The sequence below is a fragment of the Corylus avellana genome, chromosome 4 (genome assembly GCF_965113065.1).
Source record: "Corylus avellana chromosome 4, dhCorAvel1.hap1.2, whole genome shotgun sequence".
NCBI lineage: Eukaryota > Viridiplantae > Streptophyta > Magnoliopsida > Fagales > Betulaceae > Corylus > Corylus avellana.
In genome coordinates this window covers 26,724,243-26,741,239 of record NC_142493.1, presented here as the reverse complement: position 1 = coordinate 26,741,239, position 16,997 = coordinate 26,724,243, and the positions used below count along the sequence as shown (strand labels likewise).

The 16,997-nt window shown below is 39.0% G+C and overlaps 4 protein-coding genes and 1 non-coding gene across 6 annotated transcripts; 3 read left to right on the top strand and 2 right to left on the bottom strand.

Moving 5' to 3' along the window:
* The first annotated feature begins 1,108 nt into the window (after positions 1 to 1,108).
* Positions 1,109 to 5,552, top strand: LOC132180124 (Haloacid dehalogenase-like hydrolase (HAD) superfamily protein). Its single transcript, XM_059592980.2, has 5 exons — positions 1,109 to 1,709; positions 2,241 to 2,283; positions 2,977 to 3,037; positions 4,009 to 4,143; positions 5,008 to 5,552. Exons 1-5 carry the CDS (start codon positions 1,286 to 1,288, stop codon positions 5,170 to 5,172), a joined length of 828 nt encoding a protein of 275 aa, XP_059448963.2. The 5' UTR covers positions 1,109 to 1,285; the 3' UTR covers positions 5,173 to 5,552.
* Positions 5,553 to 5,801: 249 nt separating this feature from the next.
* TRNAK-CUU (transfer RNA lysine (anticodon CUU)) lies at positions 5,802 to 5,874 on the bottom strand. Its single transcript has one exon. It is a non-coding gene; the product is annotated as a tRNA-Lys (tRNA).
* A 134-nt stretch (positions 5,875 to 6,008) lies between these two features.
* On the top strand, positions 6,009 to 7,671 carry LOC132180055 (uncharacterized). Its single transcript, XM_059592897.2, has 3 exons — positions 6,009 to 6,773; positions 6,891 to 7,004; positions 7,303 to 7,671. Exons 1-3 carry the CDS (start codon positions 6,135 to 6,137, stop codon positions 7,441 to 7,443), a joined length of 894 nt encoding a protein of 297 aa, XP_059448880.2. The 5' UTR covers positions 6,009 to 6,134; the 3' UTR covers positions 7,444 to 7,671.
* Positions 7,672 to 9,969: 2,298 nt separating this feature from the next.
* On the top strand, positions 9,970 to 13,290 carry LOC132178698 (putative folate-biopterin transporter 8, chloroplastic). Of its 2 annotated transcripts, none has more exons than XM_059591209.2 (4): positions 9,970 to 10,065; positions 10,212 to 10,752; positions 11,427 to 12,995; positions 13,110 to 13,290. In XM_059591209.2, the coding sequence occupies exons 2-3, from the start codon at positions 10,257 to 10,259 to the stop codon at positions 12,578 to 12,580; spliced, it is 1,650 nt and encodes a 549-aa protein (XP_059447192.2). In that variant the 5' UTR covers positions 9,970 to 10,065; positions 10,212 to 10,256; the 3' UTR covers positions 12,581 to 12,995; positions 13,110 to 13,290. The 2 variants fall into 2 exon arrangements, with proteins under 2 accessions (XP_059447192.2, XP_059447193.2); XM_059591210.2 differs by having other exon boundaries at positions 9,970 to 10,752; positions 11,427 to 12,756; positions 12,928 to 12,995.
* A 1,163-nt stretch (positions 13,291 to 14,453) lies between these two features.
* On the bottom strand, positions 14,454 to 16,799 carry LOC132179375 (pentatricopeptide repeat-containing protein At3g12770-like). Its single transcript, XM_059592092.2, has one exon. The coding sequence runs from the start codon at positions 16,795 to 16,797 to the stop codon at positions 14,887 to 14,889; it is 1,911 nt and encodes a 636-aa protein (XP_059448075.2). The 5' UTR covers positions 16,798 to 16,799; the 3' UTR covers positions 14,454 to 14,886.
* Positions 16,800 to 16,997: the final 198 nt, after the last annotated feature.

The window sequence follows — 16,997 nt, the reverse complement described above, 5'->3', positions numbered from 1 at the left end:
GTGATGACAGTCACTTGATATATATATATATATATATATATATATATATATATATATATATGTGAAGTCACCTCTATTATGTTGTCGATGGGAGATCAGATGGGAGATCATATGGTAAAAAGGTTCAATCAGACAAAGAAATGACAAATTCTATTCATCGGTCACCATTATAATGTGTTCAAGTGGGAGTTGAAGGAATGTGATGGGTGATCACACCATAATAATGCATGATCACCTATGGTGATGGGTTTCTTGTGGGAACCGCCTGTTGACCATGAACATACACAATTCTTTGAAGTGTTGTATGTGCTTGTTAAAAGTATGGCCTACTTCGATGGTTTATGGGATTACGACTTGCTTCCGTTATTGGTTCCGATTGAAGAAAAGACGACTCAAGCTGTAAATCAAGTCGAATCAATTGCTTCGAAACCCTCTTCAAAACCCAATTTGTATAACCAGTTTCGTTTACAATCTCTCTTTCATTTTTACACATGAAAGACAAGGTAAAAATGAGTTTCAAGCCACCCTTCCCCCCTACACCGTACCCTTGCGGGTGGTTTTCAAACCATTTTTTATTTTATTTATAAGAATATTTTTATCCTATTAAAAATTTATGTGATTATTTCCCATTACTTTAGTAGTGTGAGGGTTTTTAGAATTTGGATGGAAGAAGTCTATGATATTGTTCATAATGTCGTACACTTAGAGCATTCTACTCTTATTGTTTAGAGCTTTGTGCTCTTGGTGTTTAGAGCTTTGGGTTTAGATGTTTTTGTATTATCTCAAATTATTTGAATAAGATGAGTATTTATTAAAATGAAAAAGAAAAAAAGAAAATATAAGACTTTTGTAATATCTTTCAATTCATTTGGCTCTTGCCATTCATGATCGGCCAGACCATTCATGCAAATAATATCTAAATACAAAATTCACCTTCACATTATGTGAGAGTTCACATAAAACATTTACTTGTTCGAATAAGTAATTAGGCGACCTATGAATTAAAAATAATTTTAAACAGAAAAATTATTGAAAATACCCGTCCGCTTATGAATATGTCACGAAACGAATGGTAGCAACAAGATTCCCTCCCCAGCAACAGTACGTTTGCTTTGTTTTACCGTACAAGATAATGTCAGTGTCCAGCTCTAATTACTGTAGCAAAGTCCACCAGTGCGATTTTCTCTGTTTTCCCTTCAATTCCTCCGCTCCTTTTCCCACCAACCAAACATGACCAACGTTCCGATAGCAGCATGACGCCACTCACGGTTTCTCGTCAGACCAAATGTCCCTCAAACCCAACCTCGACACACTCACCACCACTATCTCCTCCCTTTGTCCTCATCCCCAAATAAATCCCAGGCCCATTATTAAATACCCAATGCCCTTGTCATCCTTATCCAAATCCCTCCTCTTCCTGCACCCGAAACGCCCATTCCACATGGCCAATCTCCCCACTCCCAGGGCTCGCCTTCGGGGCGTCGTCTTCGACATGGACGGAACCCTAACCGTCCCCGCCATCGATTTTGCCGCAATGTACAAGGCCGTGCTCGGCGACGACGAGTTCCGGCGGATTAAGGCTGAGAACCCATCCGGGATTGACATCTTGCACCACATTGAGAACTGGAGCCCCGACAAGCAGCTCAAGGCCTACGAGACCATCGCCGATTACGAGCGCCAGGGCCTTGATCGCCTCCAGATCATGCCCGGTCAGCCATTTTTATATTCATATACATCATATGGTTTTATTTGCTCGTGTTGTCAACTCAGTTTGGTTTTGTAGACTCAAGTTTTTTTGTTGGTAAGATTATTGGGTTTGTTTGATTGGCAAATGTAATGCAAGATTAGAAGTAATGTTTGGGGTTTTTCATAATTTTTCATTGATTGGGCTCAAATTCAAGTTTTATTCAATTTATGCTTTATCTTTGTTTTTAATAATTTCAGCCAAATGGCCCTTTTGCTGTGGATGTTACGAAGAGAAATGCTCTTTTTCATTCTCCTCACCATCTCCTCTCTCTTGTATTTTTTTTTTTTTTTTTTGAAAAAATCAAGATGTTGAAAGAAGGAAGATGGTGAGGAGAATGTGTTGTAGCAACTCTCGAAGAGGATCTTTTTCAGCCTCGCTCTCTCTCTCTCTCTCTTATTTATTTTTTATTTTTTGTTACCTCTGTTATTTTTAACCTACGCGATAACTGATTAACTGACATAACTTACAATATTTTTGGTCAATTCTAATGCAGGTGCAGCAGAACTTTGTGGGTTTCTCGATTCAAAGAAAATAAGGTGAATTCAGCATGGTGTCCGGCTTTTCTCTGTTCTTTTAGTTATTTATAATTATCATGTGTCTGCAGATAAATATTTAATCCGTGGCTTCTTAAGTTTGTGACTTTTTCGGCTAAAATTTTGGTTGGGGTGTGAGTTTACGTTTTGTGCATTGCATTTCCATGTGCAATATCCAATAAGCATTTTTTTAGACAAATGTTTATGTGCCTATTTTACTTTTACTTGAGTGCATGCGGTTCAGTTTGACATTCTAAATAACTGCAGAAATTCTATTTGGCCCAGATGACTTATGAATTTGATCAATTGCCTTCAATTTGTTCTACCTGTCATTTTTCAAGGATAAGTTCTGTTAACATATCCTTTTTTGCATCATTTCTGGAATTGATAAGGAGATTATAATTAGGCACTGTATGCATGTAATCCTACCAATTTTCCATTTTCCAAAACCAACTTAATAGACACTTATGTGGAGTGTACTGCTCAATGTGTATGCTAGCAATAAAGTTAATGGCTTTGGCATGTTTTTGGCCTAAACTAGATGTAGCTCTTTCTAAGCTTGTTTAGTGGTGACTACCGGAGTCTATCAAGTGTACTAGTCAATTTACATTAGGTTCTATGTTTTAATTTTCTTTTTCTTTTTCTTTTTCAAGCTACAATGAGACTTTTTTTATTACTGTTTATATTAATTTTCAGAAGGGGATTAATTACGCGCAACGTTAAGGCATCTGTTGATTTGTTTCATCAACGGTTTGGGGTAAGTTTATCCAAGTGTGCAATCTAATGTTGATATTAATGTCGTCTTCTTTTTCTCAATATGTCTCAGTCTCATTACAACTGACTCCATGAGAAGTGTACATGAAACTGCTTTTTCTTAAAAAAAGAAAAAAGGGGTATGGAGGGTCTGGCATTCTTAGTGGTCTGTTGTATAGTTAACCACTTGTACAGTAAGGCTGACCAGTTTTTGCAGTACACATGACAGTTTCTGAAAAAAGTATTTTCATTCTCCCTTGTTAACTATGATCTCATTTTAAGGAAGGGAATTTTCTAGTTTTTTTATGTAGTATGTGTTTGTTCTAGTCTCCCTGAGCTTGAATGCCTCCTTTGACCTACTTACTTATCAGATGTCAATTCCGGAAAGAAAGAAGAAGGTTGTTTTGCATTACGTTGACTCCCATGAAGTTTTGAGTTCCAAAACACCAAAACCACATGTAGGATCCGTTTCTTACAAGCTTCAGGCATAACTTAAATAATTGTAGGAAAGAGATCATGGCAAAAGCATCAAATTGGCAAATATGCAGAAAGCAATGTTGTCAAATAAACTTGTCTTCTGGGGTTGCTGTAAACTCATTATAAATGAAAAGCAGTGGACCCTCACCCCAAAAACACTTTTTACCCACTTACCCTATTTCGCGCATATTAGTCTGTCAAGTTTCTCTTCACAATGGGTTTGTCTATGCACAATCTATCATTTTTTTTTTTTTTTTGCATATATAATCTTGATAAGCTAATTTTTTGATGAGATAAAACTGTGTTACCAACCAAAGGGAGCTGTGTTGAATTTTATTGGTCAACGACACGTCGACATCTCTCTCCCCTCCCAAGCGTGCATACTTTGCTCTAAAGGAGATGTTTTTTTTTTTCTTTCTTCTCACTCGTCCTTCTCAACTGGGTTTACCCTATGAGTGGTGCACTTTGATATCCTTTGAAATATTTGTATTAATGCAGATGACGTTTCAACCAGCACTAAGCAGGGAATTCCGTCCTTACAAACCAGACCCAGCACCCCTACTACATATCTGTTCAGCTTGGGAAGTTCTACCAAACGAAGTAATGATGGTGGGCGATAGCCTTAAAGATGATGTGAGTTCTTTCTCTTTTTTTATTTTTGGGTAAGAATTAATTTTGTCATTATCTTCTTGTTGCTTTGTAAAGAGTGCTTTCTTTTTTTCTTTTCTTGTTTAGATAAAATTGCTAAATTGGTCTCCATGGTTTGACCCTGTAACAAATAAATTTGTGTGATTTCAAAATGAGCTTATAAATTCTTGTGCTATGGTTTGTAACAAAATGATCCCTCCCTACAAATTTCTGCAATGGGGTGATTCGGCCACCCCTTCGGCTGGTTTTTGGGGTAGTCAAAAGGGACCGAAGTTGGTTTTGGTGTGGCCGAACCACCCACATTGCCCTTTGAGGGTGGTTCAGCCACCCAGGAGGCTGATTTTGGGGTAGTCAAACCCACCTCATTGCCCTTTGAGGGTGGTTTGGCTAACCCTGTGGCTTACTTTGGAGGTGGTTGATTCTAGGGATAGTTGGCTACCACCCACAAACCTAGTGTGTTTTTTTTTTTTTTTTCAAATTTTATCCTCACTGCCCTTCATTTTTGCTTCTTAATTAATGAGAATTTACCTCAAATCTGTAAATACATATATGTTTTGTTTGCATATAGGTACATGTGTGCGTGAGTATAGTATGAATGCAATTCAATTTGAAGAGAAACAGTAAATGGGCACAAACTACATATCTATATATAGAAGATAAGATCATTACATTTAAGACCATCCGATTTTTCACAGCACATGCTTCTGACGTTGATGAGTTGCTATAAATTTTGGTTGCTTGTATTCATGTATTTTCAATATATCTTGGGTTATAAAGAACTTCCTATGAATAATCATTAACTGTCCTAAATGAAAAGAGGAATTGGTTGCTAATACCCAACTTTTACAGGTGGTTTGTGGGAAGCGAGCAGGAGCATTTACATGCTTGCTTGATGAAACAGGTAGGTATGACTCACCTGATTATGCTGCCGTAAATCTAAAGCCAGATTTCAAGGTGTCTTCCCTGGCTGAAGTTCACACTCTATTAGAAGAACATTTCGACCTAGCACCATGATCTCCAAACCTGTTGACCAAAAGGCTTTGAGCCTTAAAAAAGAGAAGCATTTGTTTGTGCTTTATGCAGGGAAGATGTAGGTTAGAATACTTTTTGGATGGCGTGTTCTTGTTCTCAGAAAGATCTTGAAAAGGTCAAGATGATGAAGATAAGAGGATATCAAGAAAAACAGCATTAAGCAAAAAGATAGAGGCTCGTTCTTCAGTCTAAATCTGCCTTTTTATCTTTTGGAGTCAATGGAAAGCAAATCGATATTTGCAGTTGCTAGAACCATTTTCAAAGACATTGTTAATGCAAGACTGTTGTATATGTACAAACCACTTCTGGAAGGATTCACTTTCGAAGTGTCTGGTCTCATTGGTAAAAGCTGTGTTCAGGTTCGAATGGGCTTCATGTTCTAATGTCTAGCTAAAGCAAGAAAAGAAGAAGAAGAGAGATACAAAAGATAAAAATAAGACAGGAAAACTTTTAACTCATACAATAATTTTAATCGGTCATAACAACCTAAGACAATGTTCGACAACAAACTTGAACGTGTGTCAAAACGATCTTGTCCAACACAGCCCCTTAACGAATTGTGGTTCTTGAATCTGTATGACCTCTGAAAGAGAAAAAAAAAAGTAGTAAAGCGCCCACCGTGGGGCTCGAACCCACGACCACAAGGTTAAGAGCCTTGCGCTCTACCAACTGAGCTAGACGGGCTTGCTTGCTGGATCGTTTAGATTTAATGTATTTCAAACTAATATGACGGCTAGTCAGATTCGATCGACAGGCCAACCAGCCCATCCGTACAGCCTAACCCTTGATATAAAAACCACGCCATGCCTGATGCCCCCTCCAAAATCAGAATTCGAATTTTCCCTCATTTTTGTGGAACAAGAGAGAGGCCTACGCATAACAAAGATAGAGCCAGAGAGCTCCGGAGGAAACAATAAGAAAGAAAGAAGGTAAGATTACCGGAAATGAGTGATCCCTATAGCAGTAACAATCAAGAAGTCATGCAACCGAACCCAGAGGACATCCAAGACTCGGTGGAGCCGCCCTTCGCCTTGCTCCGTCTCAACAGCTTCAGCTCCAACAACCACCAACCCTGCACCACTTGCGGCTGCTCTGGCTCCAACCCCATGAAACGGCGCTCTCCCTCGTCGTCTTCCTCTTTCCAAGACCCACTACACCCTGACCCCTCCCGCTCCGAACCCAATCCCAAGAGGCTCTTCTTCGAGCCAGACGACCTCACCCTCCGTGGCTTCTCCAAGCTCTCCCTCCCCACCACCCCCGCTTCCTCTTCTCCTCTCCGCCGCAGTGTTTCGGGCCCGCCCACCGCCAACGCTTTTGTCTCCCCTCCGATGGTCCCTTTCGCCGATGCCTCGGGTTTTCAGGTCCAGAACCCGAACCCGAACGCTCCTCAGTCGCCGGAGCAAGCGAGGACGGGCGTTATCCCCGTGACGCCGCCGTCGAACACCGGGTTACCGCCTCTTCCGCCTTCTCTGCGTCGGTCGGTGTCTGACCCTAACCCGTCGCCGGCGAAGGCCATTTCACCGTCGTCGAGTTCTGGGGATGTAAATGCGGGTTTGACCAAGAAAGAGACTCCCGATTCCAAGGTTTGTACTTCACTTTCTTTTGGGGTTCGATTAGTAAAAATGGTTCTTGAATTTAATCTCGAATCGTAAATCTTTTTCATTTTTTGTTGCAATGGAAATGGTTTTGGGTACTAATAGAAGAGGCTGAGAAGGATGAAGGCCTGTATGAGAGAGATAAGCAAGTGGTGTAATGAAGTCTCCCGTGAACCGAACGAAGAAGTTGCAGAAGAAGCTAATAATGCCGCAAAAAAGGTTTGTGTGTATTTTTTTCGCTCAATATCTCTGTTTGGATGCGTAGAAAAATTGAGAAATGAAGAAGAAAAGAAACCCGCGTTTCATGTCGTTGTGTCTCGAGAAAATGAGAATTTCTATGAGTTTCTTGTACGTTCTTGGTGGTAATTTGTTTTTATCTATTTGACAATTTGCCCACATTTTCTCAGCCACCAAGCAGAGTATACATATGTTTTCTTTTGTCTTTTTCTTTCTATTTCTTTTGTACAGCAAAAGAATTTGATGTGACTTATGCATTTACTAATCATTTTTGTTGCAGGTCGAGTCTGTGGCAGAGATTGAGGAATCAGTGTTTGTGGAGAAGGTGGGAGAGGCCCTAACCGTCAATTTCAAGTGCCCCTGTGGCAAAGGCTATCAGATTCTTCTCGCTGGAAGCGACTGTTTCTACAAACTGATGTAGATTGCTCTGCTACTTTTCGTTTGATTCTTTACATATTACCTGCTCAGTCTACATCAGTTGCAGTTCTCAACATTCTCATTGTTCAGATGTTTCTGGGTCTCAATATTCTTACCGATTGATTGTGGTTGGCGAATTACCAATCATCTGGTTGGCTAGCTTGTGTCTTTCCAACTTGTGTCTTTTTCTTTTCAATGTAGAAGAATATGTAAAATCCATGAACATGATGAGAATATATGAAACATGCACCACCCATAATGATCAGTTGGACTATCTTATGAATTTTAATATCTCATACTAATTTTGATGGAGGAAAAACAATATAAAAATACAACAAATCTTGATTCCGTGGATGGTTGGATATATATATATATATAGTGAAGAGTAAAACAACCATGGACATTGGACACTAGATAGTGGCTCTAGAAATATCCAGCTTAGCCAATCGGTAAACAAACAGGTGACAAAAATGGGCAATTTGTTTTGGACAAGGCTTCAGTTGATTGAGTAGGAGGAGATGTTGATTGTAAGTTTTGTTTTACGTACTTTTGAACTTTTCAGTGGTTTATGAGTGCTTTTATGCCTTATATGCAAGTTGCTGTCTTGTTTGATCACCTGTTTCACCATGTTAATTTGAGACATCATATCCTTGTGGGTCTCAGACCATCAGCTTCCTATTTCTACTATTCGATCTGATATATCGGTGTTCAAACTAAAAATTTTGAGAATTTTGTTTTTGTGATAGTGGGTAATCACTCATTAAGAATCTAATCTTTAATTTGCACTTGGAACCAAAAGTTTTGGCGTTTTAGTAAAGTCTCACGGCTTAAAGCTAAAGGAATTGGCTCCTTCTCCTTGTGCAATTGTTAATTAATAAGTTAATCCTAATTAATTAGTTTATACAAGCGAATCCAAAACTCTAGTCATTGGAAGATGCAAGTTGTATATGGAGTTATATATGGGCAAGTTGGAGCATTCATATCTGGCTTAGTATTTTCTTTTCTTTCTTTTTATTTTAGTTAAAAATTTACATTTTTTAAATTTTAACTATTTATACTTTTCTAGATTATTTACATTAGATTTTTTGTTTTAACTATCCACTTTCTCTATTCCAATTAAATATTATTTTGATTTCTTTATTTTTATTTTTATTTAGAGAGAGAGAATATTAGAGATTAGAAAATGCTCAATTTTAATATTTGGTAAGTCAACCACTCTAATAGGCTTGTGGTGTTATAATATAAATTAAATGATTAAATTCACATTTTCCAATCAACTTAATCTTTTATGACATATGACCATTTAACACAGTATTAGAGTAGAGGTTATGAGTTTGAACACCGACTTCGTCATTTAAATATTTCATGTTTTAGGCTTTATCTATTAAAAAAAAAATTGAGCCCACGTGTGAGGGGGATATCAAAGTATTAGATTAAATTTACCATTCTTATTATCAACTTAAGCTTTTAAGATAATTAATGATTTAACATTTAGCTTTGAAGCTCTTTTCGCTTCTATTTTATCATCTCGGCTAGCCAAAACTAATATTTGGCTAAATTTTTAGGTAAAATGAACAGTTGTATATTTTAATCTTGTTAAACATGGGGTTAAGCAAAATGGTCTAAAAGCTCAATATTAACTAATATTTAGCTAATTTTAGACCATTTTTCAAGCCCAACAAATTATATATGCTCCATACATGCAAAATATACTTTTATCCATAGTAATTCACCACCTCTAAATAATTACTGTAGCAGAATGTAAGAATATTGTATTCCTTCTCAGCCTTATTTTTTTCGTTCTTTATTCTCTCTCTCTCTCTCTCTCTCTCTCTCTCTCAGCAAATTGACGTCCATCAGTGAAACAGTAATTAGCCAAAAGTTCCAGTAACTATTTTAACCTACCACGACGGGAGACGCCCTAAAACTTGTAATCCAAGAAAGGCATGAACGCAACGTGGCTCAACCCTAGTTTTCGGATCAAAGGAGAGAAGGACTAAACTTTGCGTCTCCCTAACTGCATGGAATCCTGTACAATCAAGTGCACGTGAACGGCTTGAGGCGGCCATCGAATAAGTCAACACCTGTACTCATTAAATACAAACCAACGGTGGAAAATGCCTGGCATTTACACTATACATGAAGGGAGATGGAGTAGTCCCACGCGCTTGGCTCCCCGACCTCCAGTCACAAGGCCACTTCACCTTCCCCTCACTTCTGGCCCGAACGTGAAGAAACTGCGCGCGTGGCCGCCAAATAGACAACGCCCCAGTCGTCCAAAATGGTAGTCACCATCATCCTCTGATCATATCAGAAAAATTGACTCATTACCATTGTTGTCGGTCCCAATCTCCTCCGACATTAGGCGCGTGGGTGCGCGTGTTAACCTGGCGGGCCCTTCAAAATCCTCCACAAGGAAAAAAACAAAAAAGTGGACAAACCCAACCTCTGGAAACAGGATCCGCTGGAGCCCCCCCCCCCCCCCCCCCCCCCCTATACGTTTTGCAATGCCTTTCCAATTGCAAAACCCTTCCCCCTACACTCTTCCAGATCTCTCTCCTCTTCTCTTGTTTCTTAAATTTAATATAGATTCTTTCTTTGCCTTTGGGCAATTCACGGGTGAGAGGTGGGTAATCGACTCACGTTATAATGTCTTTTGTACATCATAATTCAAGAGTCTTTGTTTTTCCCATTTTTCTGGTCAAATAGACTCACTACGCCATAAAAACCTCATAAACAAGTATCTCTGTTTTTTTTTTTCTTGATTAGCAGGTTTTAAGGTCTTTGCTCTCGGTCTAAATCCGAATACCCAAAACCATGATTTACCCATCTATTTCTTCTCAAAACCCATTTGCAACAGTGATGCCAAAGTTCTATATTTTCCCACCAAAGCCACCTCTCTCCAACTCCAAGCCCATCCTCTGCTTCCGCCATCAAAACTCCAACATCATCAACGAACCCCCACAACCCAGAACCCGTTTCAGAAATCCCATCACGGTGAACCCAGGTCAATTATATCAGAAGAAAATCAAGAAACAGAGAGCATATGAGGAGAGAAGAGGCGTTTCCCCAGCGGGTACCCGGCAAATGTTGCTTTTGTGTGGACTTGGGTATTGGGTACAGGGTTTCAGGTGTTTCCCATGGCTTGCTCTTAGCTTCCACATGGCCCACAATCTTAACTTGAGCCCTTCAACATTGCAGCTGGTGCAGAACTTCGGTAACCTCCCTATGGTGGCTAAGCCTCTGTATGGATTGTTTTCTGATGCTTTATATGTTGGTGGCGCTCGAAGAATACCTTTTGTTTCCATTGGAGGTTAGTTACCATCTCTTGGCCGTGTCTCCATTATGCATTTTCAGTTGTATTTAAGACATGTATTTCTTTCATGTTCATTTGCTTTTCTTTTCTTTTCCAATTTTAATTTGTTTTCTGCTCCTAAATTTGTTGCCTTTTGTATCAGTTTTAATTTTGATGTGTCTTCTTATTGTGAATTGATGTTGTTGATGCTTCCCGTGTTGTTTTGACATATTCTTCTAGCTCATGGTGGTGGTGGTTTATGAGTTTTATCTTTTGCTCTTTTATTCTTTTCTTTAATTCGATTTTTCTGCTTCCTTATTCAAATTTTTTTAAATAGAGAATAGAAGGTGAAGATGACTGAAAATTTTCTGATTCCTTGCAATTAAAAATTTGTTTCGGTGCATTTGAGTTGTAAAAGGCTAATCTAAGCTTAAAAAGATGGATGAGGCAATAGCAGTGAAAAATCATATTAATATCTCAAAATTTCTGGGATTCTTATGCATGCCATACTCGAATCCTATTTTCTTTTCAGATGATAGTAATTACTGTGTAACTTCTGAGAATTCTACAAGCAATGAAACTTGACCCTTTTTGTTAAACCAAGGCTAAGCTTCAACTTGAACTCGCACCCATTACAGCCAGTTAATCGAGCGGTCCTATAGAAGACACTGATAGAATCCCAAATTTTTCAGTTCTTTTGCAGATTTTGTCTTGGGGACCATTAGCACTGATCCCTCTTGCTGGTGAATCACTTCCAACCCTTATGGCTTGTGTTCTTCTCAGTAACCTTGGAGCATCCATTACAGAAGTCGCAAAAGATGCTCTTGTTGCAGAGTATGGCCAAAAACACAGAATCAAGGGCCTTCAGTCTTATCCATTCATGGCTTTAGCTGCTGGTGGAATCCTAGGAAACTTAATAGGTGGATACTTTTTACTGAAAGCACCATCTAGAACCATGTTTCTTGTGTTTGCAGTTCTACTTTCTCATCAACTGGCAATTTCGGTGACAACAAGAGAGGAATCTCTCGGTTTAACACAGCTGTCAAATAACAGTCTTGCAAGGAAATCTATCTCAGAAAGTATCAGAAAACAGTTCTCTGATCTTGTGACTGCTATTAGTGAAGAGAGCATCTGCCGCCCCCTTGCTTGGATTGTAGCTTCTATTGCTGTTGTCCCAATTCTTTCAGGTTCTATCTTTTGCTATCAAACACAGTGTCTACATCTTGATGCTTCAGTCATTGGGATGTCTCGAGTTATTAGCCAGTTGGTGCTTCTTTCAATGGCTGTACTTTATGATCGTTATTGGAAAAAAGTTCCCATGAAGAAACTGATTGGTGCGGTGCAGATTTTGTATGCTTTTTCCCTTCTTCTTGACCTTGCTCTAGTAAAACAGATTAATCTTAAATTAGGGATTCCCAACGAGGTGTTTGCTCTCTGTTTTTCGGGTTTAGCAGAAACTCTTGCGCAATTTAAGCTTCTTCCTTTTGCGGTGCTATTAGTGAGTTTATGTCCTCAGGGTTGTGAAGGATCTCTCACTTCTTTCTTAGCATCAGCCCTCTGTTTATCATCGATAATAAGTGGATTTTTGGGTATTGGATTGGCTTCTATTCTTGGAATAACATCTGGGGATTACTCAAGGCTGCCTGTGGGAATTTTGATTCAGTTCCTTGCAGCTTTATTTCCTTTAGGATGGATTTGTTGCATACCCATGTCACAAGCTGTTGCTGACGAGGAAAGGAAGAGAGGTGCAAGTAAAAGAACTCGAAGAAGTAGAAGGGTAGGAAGAGTAGGTTTTAGTTCAGTTTATGCTTACCGGCGTGAAAGAGAATCCGAGCCACAGAGTTAATGAAGCAAAAATGTTCTACAGTTGCTATCATTTTTTTCTAAGAAGATTGTAGAAAAACGGAAGGCTAAGAGTTCCATTTATGGTGTTCATGCTCTTGAACCGAAGCCTTATTACAAGGCTTCATCTCTTGACACTGGCTCTGAGTTCTGACTGACCGACTTGTTTCCATCACAAAGGTAAGATGTTTCCCCATGTTTAAGGGGCCCCTAAAAGAGGTAATTATTTTGTTGTATCAGAATTTCTGTTTCAGAAATGTGTAGTTTTTAGTTCGGACTTCTGAGCAGCTAATCTCACAAGGAGTTCCTCATTTGTTAACCTTTCCCGGGGAATCACACCAATATGTTCAGAACTTGGTGGTTAAACTTTACTGCAAAGTCTGCAATGATGATGCCTTAAGAGAGGTCCTGCACAAAAGGTAAGAAGGAAGTGATTATGGATTATGAATATATAAAACTGCAACGTTCTTGATGCCACTATACAGAATCAACTCTCGAGCAAGGCTAATTGACACTTTTATTTGAATCTACAGGTACTCATTGCGGGATGCTGTGAAATGGACAGGATCCTATTCCCTATCCATGCGCCGTGAGTCAACAAAATCTGTAGCTTTTTCTAAAATTTTGGTAGTTTTCCCATGTAATGAACTATAGGACTAAATATCTAGAAAAACATTGTTAACATTTCATTGGAAACTAAATATTTGGCTAACATGGAAAATCTTTTCATGCTATTTCATTGGAAACTGTCAGAAACCTACTCCCCACAGGAATATGAATGATATTATTACCAAATACACAAGCAACCACTTCAACTATACTTCCAAATCATGATCCATATATCAGTGGGAAGCATGGCCATAGACGCTATTTAGGCTCTAACCTCCATTAGGTTCTCTTTGCTCTACACCAGCCTCAGAAGTAGGGTAATTTGAGTTCTCCTTGCCTCAAAGAGATCAAAGATTTGTACGGATTCATTGGTTGTTACGACCAAGGTGAAAACCAATGGCCGCGGAACTCCATTTGGGTGGCGAAAACCAAGTAGTATTGACATACAAATCGAGGGAAGGAAGGAAGAAGAAAGAATGGGACATACGATAATTCCAGGATCTTATCAACATAACCATCCTCCCACAAGGAGCTAATTAATTAAGATGTAGCCTACAATACAAGCCAAATCTTGAGTACAAACGTTAAGATCAGGAATCATTATTACAATTTCTAAAAACTAAATTAGTTAACCACCTAAGATGTTGACCAGGCATGCATAGAAGATACCAACCACGAAAGAGGCCAAAACGACCTAGTCGATAAATCAGGAATACATAAACAAAAGCACCAATGGGAGGACTGAACACACCTTCATTCCATCGCATTATAGGCATAGATATGACATTTTATTTCCATTATGAAACGAATCCAATTAACTTTTTGACAGTTAATCATTGTTTGATGGGAAAAATAAATAAAAAAAGATTGAAACCATAGAAGAAATTGTAATTGGTAGCATAAGATTATGGGTGGTTATTCATGTTTGCATGTCGAGTTCTGATTGTGTTGAAACATTAATATAAGACTAAGTCAATCTTAAGGGTGTTTGTTAAACATCATGGTACTGTTCATTTCTACCGCACTGTTCATGGATAAAAAAAAATAATAATGATTGATATGGGAAAATGAAAAAGTGGTATTAGAAAGTAAAAAATTTTGTTTTGTAATGATTTTTTTATTTGAATAGTAATAAAAAGTAAATGATGTGATATAAAAAATGAGTGATTTGATATAAAAGTAAGAATGTTTTTTTTAAAAAAAAATTAAGTAAATAGTGTGGTGGGATGATGAATAGTACAATGGGGTTTAACAAATAAAGCCCTTAACTTAATTCATTTAATTAAACAGGTCATACACTTTAACCCAAACCCACTATTTTAGTGTTGAGTTTGAATTTGCGAGTCGTATAAAAGAATTTCAGCTCTACATAAGATAAACCAAAGTATAAAATCTCAGTGCATTGCCCGTGACTCGTGAGTGCCACCCCCATAGTTCGACTTCTGGGTTGAAGCTGACAGTTGCGGTATAAGGACCTGCATTGACCGTTGACACGTTTTTCCAGCCCATACAATCCTACCTCTGCTCACAGGGGCTTTCAAGAGTATTTCTCAAGCCTTTCAGCCCACAGGGCAAGTGACTGAGATCCAATCATCAGATTACAGAGTACCATCTTCCGCACTGTATAATTCAGTCAAGATGCCCCTCAAAACATCTTGGAATCCATGAAATGGCCTATTTATCCATCAAATGCCAACACATCTATACCATATATTCAATATCAGGAGAATAACCAGCTCCCTTCATTATCGGAATAAGGTAATCCAGCATCTCGTAGATTGAATTGGAGCAAGGATGTACTTTATCAGCAACATAGAAACAATGAGTCTTGCTGTTAATGCTAATCCAACTGCAGCCCGGAGCCTTCCTCAAACCTCTTTCTCTCATCATTGTTCTTACTTCAGCTACAACATCCCATCTCCTCGAAGAAGCATATAAATTTGATAGTGATATAAAATTTGAGGGGTTCTTCGGTTCTAGCTGAATAAGAAACCTATAAGCCAGATCTTGCATCTCAGAATTCCCGTGCATTATAGAGGCATTAACAAGAGCCCCCCAAACACTTGGACCAGGTTCCACAGGCATTGATTTAATAAAATCTAAAGCTTGATTAAGCTGGCCTGATCTGCCAAACAAATCAACCACACAAGCACAAATTTCAACTGTTGGTTTAATTCCATACACATTTATTACTGAGCTATAGATGTTAAGGCCTTCAGTCACCAACCCTGACCTTCCGCATGCAGAAAGAACCACTACTATTGTTATCATGTCTGGTTTGATCCCATGCTGAAGCATCTTCTCATACAAAAAGATGGCTTCCCTGCCCCTTCCATGTAATCCATACCCAGAAATTATTGAACTCCAAGAGATTGCATCTTTACAAAAGGAATCATCCTCAAAAACTCTCCTTGCGCAATCCAAGCTCCCACATTTGGAATACATATCAATCAAAGCATTACATAAAGATACATCATGATTCAATTCCTTTCTGATTGCAAACCCATGAATTTGTTTCCCCCCTATTAAACCACCGTGTGAGCTACAAGCAGGAAGGATGCTCACAAGTGACACTCTGTTGGGCTCTACTCCATTTTTCACCTGCATTTCATGAAAAAGAATCAATGCTTTGTCCGAAGCTCCATCTTGCACATAACCATTGATCATTGCTGTCCAAGCATAAACATTTCTAGATCTCATTCTGTCAAACACCCGTCTACCCACAACAACTTTATTACTCCTTGAGTACATATCAATCAAACAACACCCCAAATGGACATCTGATCCCAAACCCAAATCCAATCCATTCTTCACAATATAACAATGAAGCTCCCTCCCATAATCCCATCTCCCACTGTCGCCGCTAAAAAGAGACAGCAGACTCGAAACTGTAAATCCATCGGGTTTCACCCCATCATTCTGCATAAATTTTACTACCTGCCACAATTCCTTATCAAAACTGCAACCCCTGGAGGTCGCGTAGCCCGCTATTATTACATTCCAGGAACTTGAATTTCTCTTCGCCATTTCATCAAACAATTTCCGGGATTCACTAAATTCACCGCATTTACAGTACATCGACATCAACGAATTCGCAACAACCGTATCCAACACAAACCCAATTCGTAAACTCTTCCCGTGAATCAATTTCCCGGCAACTGAGTCTCCAATCTCTCCGGATGCTTTCGCAAGTGTCGCGAGCGTATAATCATCCGGCATTTCATCACTACAATACATTTCGTTGAATGAATCAAAAGCCTCATTATAGACACGATTTTTCACATACCCATTAATCAAAGAGTTCCATAGGTACACATTCTTGAGTTCAACCGAGTCAAAAACGAGCCGTGACCGAGCTGGGCTTCCACATATAGCGTACACAGAGATGAGCTTCGTGGCGAGGAAAGGGTTTTGTCCGAGCCCATGAGTGAGGATTTGAGCGTGGCATTCTAGGCCGAGGCTCAGAGATTGGTGGTCTATCGCAAACTGAAGAGAATGGAGAGGATGCAAAGGCGTGTGGAGCACAGTGGCAGAAGCGTAATAGCGGGAGGTTACAAGGGCAAATGTCTTGCGTGCTGTCTGTGCAGAGAAGATGGTCATCCCAGTTAGCATGAGATATGAATTTGGCGGTGTATGAAGCTGGGTGCTATTCAGAGCTCAGGATATAAATGGAATTTTACTTTTGTAGGGGATAATATGGGCTGTGTCGTTAGATAACTTAGATGAAAAGACAAAGGGCAACTCCGTCCAATACCGACAGAAATTAGCTACAAACTTAGCTTAACATATTATTATTATTATTTGAACACCTT